Genomic DNA, 21,184 nt, shown 5'->3' with positions numbered 1-21,184 from the left:
TAGTCAAGGCTCTTCCATGCCTTCTCATGGCTTGATAACCATTTTCTCTTTATTGCTGAATAATATCCCATTGTATGCATGTTATCACAGTTTGTTTTTCCATTTACCTGTTAAAGAATATCTTGATTACTTCCAAGTTTTGGTAATTATGAATAAACCTGCTATAAATGTTTATGTGCAGGTTTTTGTGTGAACAAAAGTTTAACTCAATTAAGTATCAAGAAGTGTAACTGCCAGATTGTATGATGAGACTGTAGTTTTATAAAACTGCCAGACTGTCTGCCAAAGTGGCTATACCATTTTGTACTCCCACCAGCAATGAAAGAGAGTTCCTGTTTCTCTACATCCTCATTATTTGATATCAACGTTTGGGGTTTCAGCTATTCTAATAGGTGTGCAGTGGTACCTCCTTGTTGTTTTAATGATGTATGTTGTTGAGCATCTTTTCATATGCTTATTGCCACATATATGCCTTTTTTTTTTTTTTTTTTTTTGACAGAGTCTTACTCTGTGACCCAGGCTGGAGTGCAATGGTGTGAACTCAGTGCACAGCAACTTCTGCCTCCCAGTTGAAGTGATTCTTCTGCCTCAGCCTCCCAAGTAGCTGGGACTACAGGCATGCACCACTACACCCAGCTAATTTTTATATTTTTAGTAGAGACAGGGTTTCACTATATTGGACAGGCTGGTCTCTAACTCCTGACCTCATGAGCCGCCCACCTCGGCCTCCCAAAGTGCTGGGATTACAGGTGTGAGCCACCATGCCTAGCCCATGCCTTTTCTTTTGAGGTGTTTGTTCATATATTTTCCTCATTTTAATTGATTTTCTTACTGTTGAGTTTTCAGAGTTCTTTGCATATTTTAGATACAAGCCCTTTATCTAATATGTTTTGCAATTTTTTTTTTCAGTTTGTAGCTTATCTTTTAATATTCTTAAGTCTTTCACACAACAGAAGCTTTAAGAAAGCCCAACTTATTTTTTTCTTTCTTAGATAATGCATTTGGTTGTCTCTGAAAAGTTATCCCCTAACTGAAAGTTATTTATGTTTTCTCCTATGTTATCTTCTAGAAGTTTTAGTTTGTTTGACATTTATGTCTATGATCTATTTTCAATAAATTCTTATGAAGAATTTAAGGTCTTTGTCTAGATTTGTTTTCGTTGTGGCACCATTTGTTGAAAAAATTATCTGTTGAATTGTCTGTGCTCCTTTGTCAAAGATTGACTGCATTTGTGTGGATTGATTTTTTAGGTTTTCTGTTATATTCCATTGATCTATTTATTTATTCTTTCCCCAATACTATGATGCCTTGATTACGGCAACTTTAAAGTGTTAAAGTCAGGTATCTATAGTAAACCACAGCTAACATCATATTTAATGATGAAAGACTGAATGCTTTCACTCAAGATCAAGAACAAAAAGAGAATGTCTGCTGCCACAACTTCCATTCACTGTTGTATTGCAAGTTTTAGCCAGAGCAATTAGGCAAGAATAAAAGGCATCTAGTTTGGAAAGAAAGAAAGTAAAACCATCCACATTCCCAGATGACATAAACTTGTATACAGAAAATCTTAAGAAATCTATACAAACTATTAGATGTAATAAATGAGTTCAGCAGGTATGCAGGGTATAAATTCAACACCAAAAAAATGAATTGTATTTCTACACATTAGTAATAGTCTGATTTAACAAAATGTAGAAAACAACTCCATTTATATCATCAAAAATAATTTTAAAAAATTAGGAATCAATTTATGACATATACTGAAAATGCTAAAACGTCATTGAAAAAGTTAAAGAGGCCCTAAATAAAAAGATATCTCATATTTACAGATCAGAAGACTTAATATCAAAATGGCCATACTATTCAAAGTTGTCTATAGATTCAATGTAATCCCCATCAAAGAAATCTAGCTGGTATTTTTGCAGAAATTGAAAAGCTGACCCTAAAAATAATATGGAAATACAAATGACTCAGAATAGCCAAAACAATCTTGCTAAAGAATAAACATATTTGGAAGAATCTCACTTTCCAATTTTTGTTTTGTTTTGTTTTTGTTTTTGAGACAGACTCTCACTCCATTACCCAGGCTGGAGTGCGGTGGTGTTATCTCAGCTCACTTCCACCTCTGCCTCCCAGATTCAAGTCATTCTTGTGCCTCAGCCTCCCAAGTAGCTGGAATTACAGGCGTGTGCCACCATACTTAGCTAACTTTTGTATTTTTTAAAGTAGAGATGAGGTTTCATCATGTTGGCTAGGCTGGTCTTGAACTCCTGGCCTCAAGTGATCCACCTGCCTTGGCCTCCCTAAGTGCTGGGATTATAGGCCTGAGCAAACACGCCCATCTCACACATTCCAATTTCACAACTTATAACATATCTACAGTTATAAAGACAGTATTGTCCTGGCATAAGAATAAATATATAGATCAATGGAATAAACTTGAGAGTACAGAAATAAACTTATATTTATGGTCATTTTTTGACACAGGTGCCAAGACAATTCAATGGAAAAAGATTAATCCCTTCAATAAATGATGCTGGGACAACTGTGTAACCACATGCAAAAGAATGAAGTTGGACCTTCACCTCACACAGGATGTACAAATTAACTAAAATAGATATAAAACCTAAATATAACAGCTAAAACTATGTAACACTTAGAAAAAGACATAGGTGTAAATTTTCATGACCCTTGGATTATTCAACTTTTCTCCAATGATACCAGAAGCACAAGCAGCAAAAAATATAAACTGGACTTCTTCCAAATTAAAAACTTTTGTGTTCAAAGAACGCCATCAAAAAAGTGAAATGATAATCCACAGAATCAGAAAATATTTGTATATCATACTTCTGATAAGAGATTAATATTTTAAACATATAAAGAACTTTTACAACACAACAAGAGACAACAAAATTTAAAACTGGGCACATGGCCGGGCGCGGTGGCTCAAGTCTGTAATCCCAGCACTTTGGGAGGCCGAGGCGGATGGATCATGAGGTCAAGAGATTGAGACCATCCTGGTCAACATGGTGAAACCCTGTCTCTACTAAAAATACAAAAAATCAGCTGGGCATGGTGGCGCGTGCCTGTAATCCCAGCTACTCAGGAGGCTGAGGCAGAATTGCCTGAACCCAGGAGGCGGACGTTGCGGTGAGCCGAGATCGCGCCATTGCACTCCAGCCTGGGTACCAAGAGCGAAACTCCGTCTCAAAACAAAAACAAAAACAAAAAAAAACTGGGCATATGATTTGAATAGACATTTATCCAAAGATGATGTGCCAGTTGCCAATAAGCACATGGAAAAATGGTCAACTTCATTAGTCATTAGGGAAATGCAAATCAAAACCACAAGGAGGCACCATTTTATTTCCATCGATATGGCTAGAATATAAAACGCAGCCAATAATGAGTGCTGATGAGGATGTGGAGAAATTGGAACCCTCATACACTGCTGGATTATAAAAGGGTACAGCCACTTTGTAAACTAGTTTTGCAGTTCCGCAAAATGTTAAATATACCGTATGATTCACCTTTTCTACTCCTAGGTGTATGTGCAAGAGGACTGAAAATATGTGTCTATATAAAAACTTCTCATGAACATTCATGGCAAGATTATTTATAATGGCCAAAACATAGAAACTTGAATGATCCATCAGACTGATGAATAAAAGTTTGATATATCCTACAATAGAATGTTAATCAGCAACAGAAAGAAACAAAGTACTGATATATACTATAACACAGGTGAATCTTGAAAACATGCTAAAGCAGCCGGTTACAAAATCTAAATATCTTGTGATTCCGTTTAAATGTCCATAATCCAGAGAAAAAGAAAGTAGATTAGTGGTTCTTAGGAGCTGGTGGTAAGGGTTAGGGGAATGAGGATTGACCACTAAAAGGCATGAGGTTCCTTTTGGGGTAAAATTAGATTGTGGTGATGTTTACACAAGTCTGTGAATATACTGAAAACCACTGAATTGTACACCTGAAACAGTAGCTTTTATGGTAAATTACACCTCAATGAGGCAGTTTTTTTAAAGATAAGACTAATAACCTCCTATACTTCATAGTGCTATTGGAAGAATTAACTGAAGACATGAAATGTTTTATAAGATTAGGCCAAATATTTTGCGTAACTGGAGTTTTGCCTGCTTCCCAACTTTGCCCGGAATTGGTTGTGACATACTACCAAGGTAAATGCAAAAGAGATCCACGATTAGACACAAGCTTAAATGCCTACACCTGCTCCTTTTGCACCCACACATTAAATGAAGTTCTAGCTTACTCACTGGGATTTTTGGGACAAGGTAGACTTTGCTTTCTACTTTCCCTTCCCAGATCAAGTAACCATTTCTCTCCACCCACATGGGCAGACAGGCCCCACGCCCACCCATCACCCTCTTCCCCTAGCAAGCATGTCTTCTTCCTCTCAGAGAAAGGCTTGAGGTACAGAACTCTTACTCGGATTTGAGAAAAAGTACTGACCTGAAACAATATTTCAAAGAAAGACAGAATTCATAACATCATTGTAAGTAACCAAGTAACGCCATCCTGCCAGTGTTTTCCTTGGGTATTCTGATAACTCAGGGCTTAGTGTATATAATAGGGCCAATTAATCCTGAACTCTCCATAAACAGATTAAGTTTCCTATATATTCAGCACTCACAAGGTTAGGAGATCATGACTTTCTGAAAATCCCTAAGAACCAAGATACTGAACTCAGGATCTGGTCCTATAATCAAGGTCCGTCTTCAGGCCTGTTAGATATTTGTGCCTACCCCAAGTAGGCTGGGGAAATGGCTAGACTGGAAGCCCATAGTTCCTCTCTCAGACCAATTTGCAGCATATATAATGATTACAAAAACTGCCCAACATCGCTGTTATATTCTATTATGATTTAAATCATGATTTTGAAATAGTGGGATCATCTTACTTGATATACAAAGTATTTTATATTTATTCCCATGGAAAAATAAAATGCGTGAAAACTGAGATGTCAGGAAGAATGTATCGCTCACCAAAAAAGTCATAATTGTGTATTTGTATTCATTAAGGTCCTACTAGGTGTCAGGCTCTTATAATATAGAAAAGGACAAGATGCAGTTGAACTCCTCAAAAGGGGCTCCATCTTTTTGCAAGAATAAACATTTATACTAGAGTATATTAAAGGCAAGTACAAAGTACTATATGAACACAGAGGGACACTTAGAGACTTGCAAGATATTCAGTCTAGCTGAAGATAGACCTTGGTTATAAGACCAGATCCTAAGTTTAACATCTTGGATCTTAGGGATTTTCAGTAAGTCATGATCTCCTAGCTTTGTGAGTTCTGAATACCTAGAAAACAATACACACCTGAGGCTGGGGTGTCAAGGGGACATTGAGAAGATGAGAAATGCCTGAGCTGACTCTTAATGATACCGTAAAGAAGGTAGACAGGTAAATGGATGTTAAGGAACACCTCCTCAGTCACAAGAATAAAACCTGTATTTATACACTTGCAAGATATTCAGCCTAGCTGGAACCAGTTGTTGAAGGGAGTGTTAAAACGAGTTAGTTAACAATGAATAGGTAAGAAATGTAGGGATTTGACAAACACACATACCTACCCTAAATCAGTCCTATCCCATGAGAATTGCCATAAGACTAGTCAAGAGCAATTGGGTAGGGAAAGACTTACTGGGCTTAGCCAAAGGGGCACCTTGGCGAGGGCTGATGGCTAGAAGTGTTTCCTTAAGAGAGAACTTCTGAGCGTGCTCCAGCCCTGTCCTTCAGGGATTAGGGTTGAATTCCTAGCCTCACCTAAAGGGAACCAAGAAAATAAATTCCTTCCACTCTCTCCCAATTCTAACAACAGTCAAGATTTTCTTCAACAACAAAAGAATGATTTATTTGCAACAAAACCCAGTCCCATCATTTAAATACAGTATAGGAGTGGAAAGGAGTCACATTGCAAGCATCGTTTATTTTAGGATCTGGACCTAGGTCCAAATCCAAACTGAACACATAAAACAGGCAAGTCCAGAATAAAGTCAGCTCCAGGCCTTGGCAGGTTTCACCCTCATCCCATAGTCCTTCCATCACAGCCTTGTAATCCCCTGCATCCCCAATCAGGCCAACTCCTAGCCTCTGAGCCACCTGGGAACTTTCTTTATGCGGTAATTTACAGGGGTTTAGGCATCACATAAGGAAAATGCCCTGAACTCTATTGTTCCATGGAATACTTAAAATAATCCCCCCATTCACAATACTAATCAGCAGTGACATGGGTCTCTTCTTCACCATAAATGCAGGTTTTGAAGTGGATTATCATCTCAGTTTCATACTCTAGTTTCCTTATGGGCTTCCTTAAAGGCTACGTACTCACTTAGGACAGAAAAGAACCCCAGGTACTTTTCCCAGATTCAGGGGCTAAGAGGAAAAGCCCTGCTGGTTTAGAAAAAGATCTCCTTCCTTCTATTCCCTCAAAAGATTTCTATGAAGACTGTTACCTGAAAATTATCCAGCCTGTCTGAGAAAAGTTTAGAAGGCAGTGCGAACAGAGAAGCAGGCAATTTATCTGATTAGCTGCTAGTAGCTTCTAGGACATAGGAGGCAAGAAGGAGTATAAAATCCCAAGCTATTTTCACCACCCCGAATCGTCTAACGTTTCAGAGAATATGGGCACTGGGAAGAACCCTCCTTTCCCAGGCTAGGAAAGGTTGGACAATTTCTGAAGTTCTACCACTACAGACTGCTGACTTGGACAAAGCCCCAAGGAAAACAAAATAGAGGACATCTTATCCAAGCATTAAGGGCTCTGACTAGTGGTCAAACTGTACTGATTCATGCTAGGAGACTGGTATCAGAACTGTTTCTACAAAGTGGGGGAAGAGACTTAAGTAACAAGGCAAGAAATACAACCTACAGATTGGTACAGGATCACTTGCAGTTTCAACATTGATATTTTAAACTCTCCTCCAATTTCCTGGGAAACCTGAGCTATCTGTGCTTTGGCTGTCATCTGCATGTACAAGACTCGGCAATCATACCCTCATACTCCTTATACAAAATACTCCCGTTTGCCTCAATCAGAAGGACGCTAATGGGAACATACTTATACGGGACACAGGAAGGCCGAGGGACACTCGAATCCACGAGCTGATTGACAAGGTTCTGAACAATGGCGTGATTGGGGGAATTGAGATCACCGCGTAATACTCGGAGACAAGTTCCTTTGCAGTAGTTCGGGGTGTAGAATGAGGGAGCAATGATCCAGTGATCCCAGCCCAGCTGGCGGAAGCTGACTTGGAAAGGGTGGAGGGAACACTGGTTATTTTCAGGCTCACTATCTTTCAAGGAAGAGGCGGTAGCCTCAGCTGAGATACTGCCTGCTTGTCGGGTTCTCCGTAGAAGAGGGGATTCCCTTTCCATGATCTCCTCCATGCCCATGGGAAGAAGTTTAGCCTTCTGAATGCTTTTATGAGTATCATTGAAATAGAGTAACAAGAAGGCAATGTCCAAGGATGAAGTGCCACGCCAGAGCTCAAGACCAACACTATCTTTTTGCTGCCAACACATAAAACGGAGTCTTAGGATCCTCTGTCTCTTGTTATTCCAGAACCTTTGCTGAACATGTTGTGTAATATCCATCTCTTTCCAAGCGTTAGACATCAGGGAAGGCTTTGAGGAACCTCCTTCTGAGGAAGGCAAGTGTTTGGTTGGGCTTTTCTGAGCCCAGGGCTCCACATGGCAGGAGAGATTGAAGCCAGTTAGTTGGAGATGATGGCGGTAAACCACAGTGGCTCTAACTAGTTGATATAGTCCTCGGTTTGGTCTGAGAGGAAAGCCCAGTATTTGTATATGCCAGGTACCTGCACAGGTAAGAGGGAACAAGAGCAGAGGTTTAGCTTACCTCCTAACCTGAGTCTTCCTCACAGACCTGCTTGATACACACTGGCAGCTACAATCAGCCCTGAAATTAACTCAAGGTAATGAAGCCATCATTTATTGAGCACTTACTAATACACTAGATGCTTTACATGTATTAGCTTTTTAATTCTCAATAGTCTTAGGAGATAGTTATTATCTCTATTTTGCAGACAAGGAAATTGAGGCTCAGAGAAGCTATGTCAAAGGACAGATAGCCGGTATATGGTAGAGTTAAGATTTCAACCCGAGTCTGTTTGTTTTTCTTAAGAGAAACTGTCTCACTGTTAGATTACTTAGAGTGTTGGGCTCAGGGGGGAAAAATTCAAATATAGAATTATCTTGTGCACATATTCTATGTAGGAGAGAAGAAAAATATTATTATTAGTTGACTATTAAATGCGTCCATTTAGAATTGTTGAAACATACATGGATTAAGAAAGAGTCTATGTCATCTCACTATACAGATGCAGCTTTGGGACGGCAATTCAATATTGGGTGCTGTAGCCTGCTATAATTTCAAGCCCAGGGCCAAGGCAGTACAAAATAATTTTGTCTAGCCTCCTCCAGTACAGCTATCTTACTACTTCTGCTTTCCATCTACTTTAAAAAGTGCTTCTTAAGCATCTTTTCCTCCTTTGGCCCTCAATCTTTATTTACCATTCCTTGCTGGAAATTGTTCTCCATTTATCTCACTCATTTCACCACTATTTCTCTAAATACTATTTTCTGCACATTCTTGATCACATATTTTGTTTGCTGAGAAGTCTACTAAAAGCTGCATGCTCCTTCGTGAATAAGAACTTTATTTTATTTTTATTTATTTATTTATTTTTATTTTTTTTTTATTTTTATTGCATTTTCGGTTTTGGGGTACATGTGATGAACATGCAAGATTGTTGCATAGGTACACACATGGAATAAGAACTTTAATCCAAACTGTATTGCTGACACCCAAGTGGCAAGGGATTCAAAGGTTGCACCCAAGGTGCTCCAAACTTCTGCGTCCCCTCCCGGCAAAGGTCAAGGGCAAAGACTACAAAAGCCTGGCACCTCAGAAAAAAGCCACCTCTCATCTTCAGACATCAGTAAATAATTCCATGTTAATTTGCATATTATCCACCTAGTCCTTCACTGAATCCACAAGGCTGGAATTCATTAGTTGTGACATTTTCAACATAGAAGTTCTTTAACATCTTGATGTTCCAGAAAATTTTTTCCCCCCAGTCTCACTCTGTCACCCAGGCTGGAGTGCAGTGGTGCAATCATGGCTCACTACAGCCTTGACTTCCCAGGTTCAAGAGATCCTCTCATTTCAGCCCCCCTGAATAGCTAGGACTACAGGTACATGCCACCATGCCCATCTTTTTCTGTTTTGTTTCTTTGTAGAGACGGGGTTTTGCCATGTTGCCAGGCCGGTCTCAAACTCCTGGGTTCAAGCGATCTGCCCCCTTTGGCCTCCCAAAGTGCTGGGATTAGCAACTATTTGAGCCACTGCACCCAGCCCCAGAATATCTTTAAAAGTTCAAATTCCATCTCATGCTTAATATACCCTTGGGTTTGGGGCACTAGATATTATTCACACAAATCTAAGTCAGGCTTATGTTTGCTTTCTCAAGTTATTCCATACTCCCTTCTTACAGTAATATTTCTTAGAGGCCCACCCATAAACCTGCTCCACCCTGCCTATAAAGGAACCCAACCCAAACTCTAGCAGGCTGTCTTGGGGAGAACTGCCCTTTCCTTTGAGACCTTGACATCACATGTTTCCTGAAGCAGGATGGAGTTGCTAAGAATCAGAGCCAGGGAGGGTCTGGTCAGAGCTTTTCAGGGAAAGGGCTGACTCACACATCCTGTGTGATTGAATTTGTCATCTGTCTCTGGATCTTTTCCAGAGTCCCTAGATACCAATATGTTCCAGTAAGACCAGGATACATGCCTAATTCTAGGCATCCTCCTTTCCAGCCTCACATCATCTGTATATGCCTATTTTTTTCTTCATTTGTGAGGTTGGTCTTTTTTTCCCTTGAGACAGGGTCTTACTGTCACCCAGGCTGGAGGGCAGTGGCACAGTCATGGCTCACTGCAGTCTCAACCTCCCAGGCTCAAATGATCCTCTGGTCTCAGCCTCCTGAGTAGCTGGGACCACAGGTGAGCACCACCACACCCAGCTAATGTATTTTTATTTTTTGTAGAGACATGCCTCCCTATGTTGCCCAGGCTGGTCTCAGACTCCTGGGCTCAAGTGATCTTCCCGTCTTGGCCTCCCATAGTGCTTGATTTTGTGCAAGTTTCTGCTACACTTACAAATAGGATCCAGATCCCTTACCACAGCCTACAAATCCCTGCTTCTCATCAGCCTCATATCCTGCCATTTCCCACAATGCTCGTGAGGGTCCAGCCATACTGATTTTCCCCTGTTCTTCAATTGGAACAAACTTGTTTCCACCCTCTAGGCATTTGCACCCGTTGTTCCTCTGCCTAAATCAGGCTTCTCCCTACTCTTCCCATGCCTAGCTTATCTTATAGACCCGAGCTCAAATGACACTTTTTCAAAGATGTATTCCCTGACAACTCCACGGGAAGGGAAGTTTTCATTGCCATTCTCTATCCTAACAACTGACTTCATCCTTTGATAGCACTTACCACAATTCATGATTTAACTGTGTATGCCTATTTGTCTCCCCCATGAGAACACATGCTCCATGAGAGTAGGGGTTTTACCTATCTTGATGACTTCTGTATGCCTAGTACTCAGCAGGAGCCAAATAAATATTTGTTCAATGAATTTCTACCCACACCATTTTCTCTTTCCTAAATCAGAATACACTTATCTGAGAGAGAGATCCAAGATGGCTGACCACTAGCAGCTCGGGATTGTAGCTCCCAGTGAAAGCGCAGAGAATGAGAGGACGCCACACTTTCAGATGAATTCTTGTTGCTCACGTACCAGGAGATTCCCAGCGGAGGAGCCCCGCGGGTTGCCAGCGCGACTCTTGTGGCCGGCCAGGTGTTTTTGTCGGCACCTCTGAGCGGCAGTTCTTGGTGCAGAGTCAGAAAAGCACCATCAATCTTAATGCCGCTGTTTTAGTCGGCACAGTGGGTTGCTCAGATTCCAGCACTGAGAATCAGTAAGTTGGATGTCCACTCAGAAACCCAACTACAAAGACGGTAATTATAAAGATCACAGATGGATAAATCTAAAACAAAGGGAAGAAACCAGCCTAAAAAGGCTGAGAATACCCAAAATCAGAATGCCTCTCCCTCTACAGGGGATCAGAGTTCCTCATCAGCAACGGATCAAGGCCTGATGGAGAACGACTGTGTTCCAGTAACAGAAGCAGGCTTTAAAAGGTGGATAAGAAACTTCTGGGAATTAAAAGAACTTGTTTTAACCCAATGCAAAGAAACTAAGAACTTTGAAAAAAAGGTTTGACAAAATGTTAACAAGAATACACAATTTACAGAGGAATATAAGTGAATTGATGGAGCTGAAAAACACAATACGAGAACTTCGCAAAGTATGTACAAGTTTTAACAGCTGAATTGATCAAGTAGAAGAAAGGATATTAGAGATCAAAGACCAACTTAATAAAATAAAATGGGAAGACAGATTAGAGAAAAAAGGATAAAAAGGAACTAGCAAAGTCTCCAAGAAATATGGGACTATGTGAAAAGACCTAATCTACGTTTGATAGGTGTACCTGAATGTGACGAAGAGAATGAATCCAAGCTAGAAAATATGCTTCAGGATATTATTCAGGAAAATTTTCCCAACCTAGCAAGGCAGGACAATATTCAACTCCAGGTAATACAGAGAACACCACAAAGATATACCTCAAGAAGAGTAACCCCAAGGCACATAATCGTCAGATTCACCAGGGTTGAAATGAAGGAGAAAATACTAAGGGCAGCCAGAGAGAAAGGTCAGGTTACCCACAAAGGGAAGCCTATCAGACTCACAGCAGATCTCTCAGCAGAAACCCTACAAGCCAGGAGAGAGTGGGGGCCAATATTCAATATCCTTAAAGAAAAGAACTTTCAACCCAGAATTTTACATCCAGCCAAACTAAGCTTCATAAGCGAAGGAAAAATAAAATCTTTTGTGAACAATCAAGCACTCAGAGATTTCATCACCACCAGGCCTGCTTTACAAGAGCTTCTGAAAGAACCACTACACATAGAAAGGAACAAACAGTATCAGCCTTTCTAAAAAATACCAAAGAGTAAAAAGCATCAACATAACGAAGAATTTACATTAATTAATGGGCAGAACAGCCAGCTAACATTAAATGGCAGTATTAAACGCACATATATTATTTTTAATTGTAAATTTAAATCGACTAAATCTTCCAATCCAAAGATACAGACAGGCAAATTGGATAAAAAGCGAAAATCCATTGGTATGCTGCATCCAGACCCGCCTCACATGCAAGGATACACAAAGACTCAAAACAAAGGGATGGAGAAAGATGTATCAACCAAATGGAGAGCAAAAATAAACAAAAAGCATGAGTTGCAATTTTTGCCTCTGATAAAATAGTCTTTAAAGCAACAAAAGAAGCAAAGAAGGACATTATATAATGATAAAAGGATCAATGGAACAAGAAGAGCTCAAGATCCTAAATATATACACACCCAATACACGAATACCCAGATACATAAGACTTATAAAGAGACCTAGACTCCCACACAATAGTGGGAGACTTCAACATTAATATTAGACAGAAAATTAACAATGATATCCAGGACTTGAACTCAGATCTGGAACAAATCAGCTTAATATTTATAGAACTCTCCAGTTTAAATACACAAAATACACATGCTTATCAGTACCACATCATACCTACTTATAGGTTTAAATGAAATATTGGTTGGCTGCTTGTTTGTTATTTTCTTCCCTCATTTTTTTCATGTCTCCATTATTAAGCACAATTATAGGCATACCCATTTTTAGATTGCATTTTAGCCAGGCAATAAAGCAACACTCCCGTGTTCTCTCTCTCTCTCCCTCTTCCTCTTTCTTCCTCTTTATTCTTTTAATTTAATTTTTATTATTCTTTTTTCTTTTTTTTTTTTTTTTTAAAAAAAAAGGACTCAGACAAGCACACAGGCACTCACATCTCTAGACCCTGCCGGAGGCTTCCTGACCCTCCCTGCCCCTACCCTCCTCGAGGGAGCAGCCTGGCCTCTTCAGGCTAGGGGTTGAGGGTGGCTGGCAGAGCGCAGTGTGGGCACAGGGCCTGGCTGAGGGGGGCCTTCTGGTCGGGCTGGGACACCTGGGACCTGTTCCTGACCCCCCACACCAGGATGGCTGAAAAAAATAATAATAATAAAGCACAATTTCAAGTACTACCTCCTCCATGAGGCATTCCAATAGTCTCCTCGCTTCCAGCAATGAGCCATTTCTTCTCATAGGTCCTGGGAGCCCTACTGTTTATCCTTTCCAAAGCACTTGGCATACTGTAATATTATGTAATTATCCATTCCACTATACTGGGGGCTTCTAGAGGTCGGGGAAATTTTTTGCTTCTATATACCCAACCCAAACACACTGCCTGGCACTCAATTAAAATCCAACGGAGAGTCAGAACAGCATGATGATTAACACACAGGCTTTGGGCCTGAGAGCCTGGGTTTGATACCTGGCTTTAGCAATTACTAGTTGTATGACTTTAAGTGACTCTGATCCTCAGTTTCTTCACCTGTCAAGCAGGTATGTTAATACTACCTACCTAATCTGGTAGTTGTGAGGATTAAGATAATATGTATAAAATATTTTGTGCAATGCCTGGCACACAGTAAGCTCACAGTAAGGGTCAGGTATGAGAATGTTTGTTTTACTTGGGGAAGGGGTTAAGTCCTGTCTCTTTTTGTCTTTGAGACTAGTGAAGGCCACAGATTGATCTCATTAGGTTCCCAAGAATTCCTTGAAGTTGATGACTGTCTGCATTCCCTAGAGAATCCTACACTTCAAGAGCCCACTGCTGTCCTGGAACAATGTCTGATGCAAATGTTAAAAGCAAAATCAAATGTGATGGGAACAAAAAAAAAGTTCCAAAATACACTTAGTACCAGAATCCCAAGGTAGCAATATGACCCAAGTAGAAAAACCGCTGCGGGTACGAGGATATTGGAATACTGCATTTAAAGACTTAAGAAGTTACCGACAGACTTTAGAATCAGACAGACTTGAGCGGAAATCCCATCTCTGCGACCCACTCTGTAACATTTGCAAATTACTTAACCTCCCCATGTGTTAGTTTTAAAATCAGGCTAATTGCATCAAGACAGCTGAGATAGTAGCTTTCATTAAGAATTAAATACAATAGCAGATGCTCACAGAGCCAGGTATGCAGACCCTCAGATGTTAGCTTATTTATGTCCTTTCTGAGGCCTTATAAGTTTCCCCAACTCAGCATCCGGTACTCTATGCCTTCTAAGAGCAAAATGCCACTTAAATAGCCCTTCACAAGAGTATAGCTGGGTATATCTGAATTACAGTTTTCAGAACTATCACAAGCAAAAAGTTTCTGTGAAAGATAGGTGTTAACACATCATTCAGTTGTCCTGGGACCCAGAAAAGACTTCTCAGTAGGCACCAAAGCAATCTGTTCTTAAGTTGATTCCCTTAAAGAAGTAGGCTCGGTGCCGGCTTCTCCCTTACTATCCTTTGAAAGCCAAGACTAAAGAAACAACGTGCCCACAAGGCAATAAGGCCGCAAACCTACCAATTCCCTTTTCCCTACACTCTTCTCCACTTCTCTCCCCTCCAGGGCAGTATGGGGTCATAACAACTCACCTCTGCGAGGCTTTGCTACATTGGTCAAGGGTTTCACCAGCCTCACCATGGTGGCCCCAATGGTGCGGTTCTCTCTAGGGTGCCCATGTGAGTCAGCTGAACGCTGGTACAACTCCAGCATGTACCGCAGTGAATGTCCTAGGAGCCGGGGCTTCCTTGACTGTTCACCAGGGGATTCTTCTAGCAGCTCCTGAATCAGAGGCAAGGTAGGGGCCTCAGCTGGGAGGAAAATAGAGGACTGCCCTCCTTCTGCCATTTGGGCCCTGTGTTCCATGATAAGCACCAGTTCCCAAAGAAAAAGAATTCTAAGAATACTGAGGAGGACCATCTTGAAAGGCTTGGTGTTCAACAACAGGCCCCAACACAAGTCCAAGGGATGTCACTCTGACCGTTTCCTTTCATGCAGATAACTGCATCCTGGCTCTACAACCAAGGATGGGGCACGAAAAAGAAAGTCAGGCAGGCCCTATGTTGCTTTCTCTAAGAGGATCTTCTGGGCCAAAGAATGCCTAAAAACTTGGCCTCTTGGCATCAAAACAAACAGAAGGTGGAACAAGGCAGCATGCCCCTCCAGCTCTCCGGGGCTGAGAACAAGATAGTACCAATTGAGAGGCTGAGGAAACTAAAAGGAGAGGTCCATTTCAGGCCCCACTTCCTTAACCTATCCACTAGAATGAAAAAAAGCAGCCTGACCCTACTTTGCCTTACGGCCTTAAAAGTAGTCCCTTAATCTACCCTTAAAGGGCCAGAGGCCTCCTGTTCCCATCCTACTTCCATGCCTCTAATGCAGCATTTCCCAAAATATGGTCTGCTAATAATCTGCAGTGAAACTATCTGGGGTGATTATTAAGAATGTAGACTCCTGGGTCTGAACCCAAACATGGATTCTTCAGGGTGGTGTCCAGAGATCTGGGTCTTTACAAGTGCTCCAAGAAGTTACTTTGAGAACCTAAAATGTGGAAGCTACTGAGTATGGCTGCTGGAGCTTGAAGAAGATGCTGTAACAGTGGTTCTCAATCTTGGCTGTAGATTAGAATCATCTGGGAAGCTTGAACTATTAATAATGCCTGGGTACCATTCTGATGTAATGGGTCTGGGTTGTAACTAGCGCATGAGGATTTTTTTTAAGTTCACAAGTGATTTTAATGTGCAGCCACGTTTAAGGACTCTGCTTATAATTTTCCGGTTTAGCATGGAAGGTGTTGAGACCCTGATTGGGCTTCATTAGAGAAGCCTGAGGAAGTAAAAGAGCAATCAATGAATGGGAGCTAACCTTGCTCAGATGGTTAATGTGAAGCAGCAGAGCTGGGCCTGTTTTAAGGCTACCTCAGACCAGGATTCTGCAGAAAGATAGTATAGTCCTGACCTCATTGAAGTAGAAACATATGGGGATCTGGAGAGAAAGTAGGGAAGCAGGTCAAGACCCGGCTCTACGAGATCATGAGTCAGGCTTGATTTGCAGGAGGCCTTTACCTTACACCAGGAATATTTTTGGATAGACATTATTGTGGAACAGGGATGGACTTTGTAATCAGGCAGATCTGTTTGAGTTTCTGTGATTGAGATCTGTGCTTGTGTTTGAGTTGAGATTCATGTTTGAATTGCGATTCTGTCCCTAGCTGTAATTTAACCCTTCCAAGGCAAATTTCTTCATTTCTCTATGCCTTAGTTTTCTCACCTGTAGAATGGAGATAACATGTTTTACCTCACAGGTTGATGTGAGGACGCAGGGAAATAATCTATGTTAATTGCACAAAGCCTAGTTTGACACAAGACATGGTTGCTCATGGTTGCATGTTCAAATTTATTTGTTCTCTTCCTCTGTTTTTTTTGTTTTTTTTCTAACATGACTTTGGGCCCTGGCATGTAGTGTAAAACAAAAGGCATAGGCTTAGGGGTTCTCTACATCTGAACTCAAATTTCAGCTCAAAACGCATTAGCTGGGTTACTTTAAGCAAGATTTCTCCCGGATTTAGTTTCTTCATCTATACTGCTGGCTCCTTCAGAGAGTTGTTGTGAGGGTTGTATTGCATAATATACAACTAAGGGATATAAACAGATGACTCACAATAAGCAAAATTTAAGTGGTCAAATGTATGAAAAGATGTATTAGAAATCTGAAAAACTCAACTGAAAACCACATTAAGATACTATTCAACACCCACTGGATTGATAGCACATGAAAAGTCTGACACTATTAAGTTCAGGTGAGGGTATGGAACATAGGTATAATATATAGAATATCTATATAGAGAGATATGGAACATCTCACACTGCTGTTGAGACTGTGATTTGGTATGATCATTTTGGAGAGCAACCTGGCATTATCTCCATTAAGGCTGAAGATAAACAATTCAGCAATGCTATTGCTAGAGCAGTAGCGCTTTTAGACACTTTTGTCTGTGACTTACAAAAATAAATACATTTTACTTTGTTACCCATTACAAACACAAGCACATACCCATATATACTTGAAGTAAATCTTTTCTGAAACAATACTTATCCTTACAACATATTGGAAAAGGCAATACAGTTGACCCTTGAACAAAAGGGGGTTAGGGGTGCTAACCTCACCCCATCTCCCATGCAGTCAATATTTGGCATAACTTGACTCCAAACTTAACTACAGTTGAACCTTGAACAACATGGGTTTGAACTTCGTGAGCCCATTTAAACACGAATTTTTTTTCAACTAAACAGGGATCAAAAATACAATATTCACAGGATGCAAAACCCACTTACACAGAGGACTGACTTTTTGTATGTGCAGGTTTTGAAAAACAGACTGTGCGCAACTTGAATATGTACAGGTTTTGGGATCTGCAGTAGGTCCTGGAATCAATCTCTCATGTATACAGAGAGGAGGGATGACTATACTAATAGCCCACTGTTGACTAGAAGTCTTATGGATAACAATCAATTAACATATTTTGTATGTCCTATGTTTTATATACTGTATTCCTACAATAAAGTAAGCTACAGAAAAGAAAATGATTTTTAAGGCCAGGTGCGGTGGCTCAAACCTGTAATCCTAGCACTTTGGGAGGCCGAGGAGGGAGGATTGCTTGAGCCCAGGAATTCAAGACCAGCCTGGGCAACATGCTGAAACACCGTCTCTACAAAAAATACAAAAATTAGCCAGGATGGTGCATGCACCTGTGGTCCTAGCTACTCAGAAGGCTGAGGTGGGAGGATTGCTTGAGCCATAACAGCGTCACTGAACTCCAGCCAGCCTGGGTGACAGATCAGGACCCTGCCTCAGAAAAAATGATTTTAAAACATAAAATACATTTACAATATTGTACTGTTTTTATCAATACTCCAAGTTTACATCTGAAAGTCTGAAATGGCCGGTAACCACAGCTGCAGATCTCAATCTATGATACATATTAAGCAATTCAACTTTTTGTTGGAATGTCACGACTTTGCTTTTTAGGAGCACTTCTGGCAGCAGTAGTGGCACTTCATATGAGTCCCACAGTGTTATTCATGGTTTACAATATTGCACTAAACGCAATGAAACGTACACGGTGAAACGTACAGGAGAACTGCCGGAGATGGCTTTGTTTTTTTCTTTTTTGAGCCAGAATCTCACTCTTTTGCTCAAGCTGAAATGCAGTGACACGATCACGGTTCACTGCAGCCTCAGGAGAGATCAATTTTTATTATCTCCATATGCAATTCATTGGTAAAGCGGACCACTCAGTGGGAGATGATTAGCATCACATGGTGGCATTTTAAGCAGATACTCTCAACACTTGAGCTCACCACCATGGCAACAGGAGGTGGGCACATAATTTTATGCAGTTATGATTTAATACTGCATCTTTACATTTGTTTACATTTCCCTTGACTGTAAATGGTACCATGTATGGTCTGTGTGTGTGTAAATTTTGATAAATTTTAACTTTTTGCAATAGATTTTACGGTAGAAAATAATATAGACTAGTGTGTACATATATTGATGCATTCATAACATATGTAACTGTTTCTTAAGTTGTTTGATATTTCTAGGCTATACAGTTCATCTGCAAGTTTTTACCAATTGTCGAAATCTCCAAATATGTTCTAATATATTTATGGAAAAATATCTGCATATAAGTGAACCCCTGTAGTTCAAACTCATGTTCAAGGGTTAACTCTATATCATGAGGGGTGAGAATACAGCTCTGGAAGCAGAATCCTAAATTTAAACTCCAACTCCACCACTTGTTAGCTTGACCTTGGATAAACTACTTAACTTCTCTGTGCCTCAGTTTCCTCATCTGTAAAATGAAAATCATAGCTTCTCTCTGCTACAATCTTCTAACATGTAAAATAGGATTTTTGGTGAGGATTAAATGAGTTAATACATGTAAAGCACTTAAAAGAGTGCCTGGCACAAAGTAAGTACTAGATGTAGGTTAGTTATTGTTACATTTGTTGCAAGCTGAATTCCCCAGAAAGCTGGAACTCAACCTGATAATGCTTGCTAGTGCTGGCCTCACAAGTTGTAGAGAGGGAGCCAAGAAGACGCTGTACTCTATTTCCACACACTCCCTTCTCTCCTAACCCCTTCTCTGCTTTCCAACAATTTCTTTGTTCTTTAACCTCTGTCTGTTACCAATTTAAACTTCCTATCTTTCTTTTTTTATAGTTTAATGTATTTTAATAGCAAACTTACAGGAACAGCACAGAAGGCAGATAACATTAGAAGCATGTACTTGCATGTAGGAAAACTCAGAAAAGTATAGTGGATGGATGGAATGTACTATATGGTAAAAATGCTACAAACACCAGTTAGTTGCTGTCAATAAGAAATATACTTGTTTAAAAAAAAAAAAACAAACAAATGCTGGCATTGTCCAGAAAACTTTAACAGGTTTATGTATGATTATTATAAAGTTGAACCGCTGAAACTTGTTCATTGAAACATTTTAACGTACATTAATGCTTCACGTCTCTGCATTTATATTAAAAATACACACACAGATGAAAACAGAAAAACTGCCAAACCTGATTTCTGTTCCCTATTTTTCCACTCGAAATAATATACTTAGGTACCTTTTAACCCCATGGGAAAGAAAATATCTAAGGTTCAGAACTACCAATAACAGGAAGAAGGGAATTTTTTTTGAGGATAAAATGTTTCCCATCATAGTGGATTCATAAGCATATTCTCCACGTATGTGGTGTGCTAGCTGGATGTCTTTTGGCATAGTTGTTGCACGTTTGGCACGGATAGCACACAGGTTGGTGTCTTCAAAAAGGCCTACCAGATAGGTCTCACTCGCCTCCTGCAAAGCACCCATAGCTGCGCTCTGGAAGCGCAGATGCGTTTTGACGTCCTGAGCAATTTCTTGCACCAGATGCTGGAAGGGAAGTTTGCAAATCAGAAATTCAGTGGACTTCTGATAACGTCTAATTTCACGGAGAGTCACAGTATCAGGCCTGTAACCATGAGGTTTCTTCACCCCTCCAGTAGAGGAGGGCACATTCTTGCTAGCGGCCTTTGTAACCCATTGCTTCCTGGGTGCTTTACCACTGGTTGATTTGCAGGCAATCTGTTTTGTATGAGCCATGATATAGAGACCTCCTTACTTACCCGCTTTCTCCTTCGGCTGGAGCTGGCATTGGAGAGCGACGACGGTGTGGCAGTGGCTGCGAACACCACTTCCTATCTTTCTGTTCAACACAACTACATTTAAAACGAATTCAATACAACTACATTTAAAAAAAAAGCAACAAGATGTCAGAACAACTAGCAAGACATCCATATAAAGGTTTGGGGCATGGTTTTCTTTGATGTTTCAGTGATGTTGGATTGGGTTTACATATGTTAGGAACATTTCCTTGCCATCTCTATTAGTAGTGGGATTTTTATACAGGATCATAAGAAGTAGAAAGAGAAAACATTGCATTGGAAAGAGCACGATTTGGGTTTAAATTCCTGGTTCTATTATTTTTTGGCCAATGCTTAATGTCTCTGCATCTCAGTTTTCTTAACTGTAAATAGGGGATATTGTTTGCACTTCTAGGGTTGTGGTGAGATTTAAATGAGACAATGTATCTAAAGTATCTAGCACGTAGATTATCCTCAATAGATGCTCAATTTTATCATTAATAGCATACAATTTTAAAGTACACCTAAAATATATCTGACTGAGGCCGAGTGTGGTGGCTCACACCTGAAATTCCAACACTTTGGGAAGCCAAGGCAGGTGGATCGCTTGAAGCCAGGAGTTTCAGACCAGCCTGGGCAACATGGTGAAACCCCATCTCTACTAAAAATACAAAAAATTAGCGAGGCATGATGGCATGTGCCTGTAATCCCAGCTACTTGGAAGCCTGAGGCACAAGAACAACTTGAACCCAGGAGGTGGAGGTTGCAGTGAGCTGAAATCCAGCCACTGCCCTCCAGCCTGGGCGACAGAGTGAGACTCTGCCTCAAAAAAAAAAAAATATCTATATCTATATCTATATCTATATCTA

At 40.4% G+C, this 21,184-nt stretch overlaps 1 protein-coding gene across 1 annotated transcript; it reads right to left on the bottom strand.

Moving 5' to 3' along the window:
- Nucleotides 1–454: 454 nt before the first annotated feature.
- Nucleotides 455–19,723, bottom strand: BMP15 (bone morphogenetic protein 15). Its single transcript, XM_003939588.3, has 2 exons — nucleotides 14,714–19,723; nucleotides 455–7,856 (listed from the first exon to the last, which is right to left on the bottom strand). Exons 1-2 carry the CDS (start codon nucleotides 15,039–15,041, stop codon nucleotides 7,003–7,005), a joined length of 1,182 nt encoding a protein of 393 aa, XP_003939637.1. The 5' UTR covers nucleotides 15,042–19,723; the 3' UTR covers nucleotides 455–7,002.
- Nucleotides 19,724–21,184: the final 1,461 nt, after the last annotated feature.

Source organism: Saimiri boliviensis, chromosome X, assembly GCF_048565385.1.
Source record: "Saimiri boliviensis isolate mSaiBol1 chromosome X, mSaiBol1.pri, whole genome shotgun sequence".
In the NCBI taxonomy this organism is placed as follows: domain Eukaryota; kingdom Metazoa; phylum Chordata; class Mammalia; order Primates; family Cebidae; genus Saimiri; species Saimiri boliviensis.
Note: the sequence above shows the minus strand (reverse complement) of the source record. Positions and strands in the feature narration are given on the sequence as shown.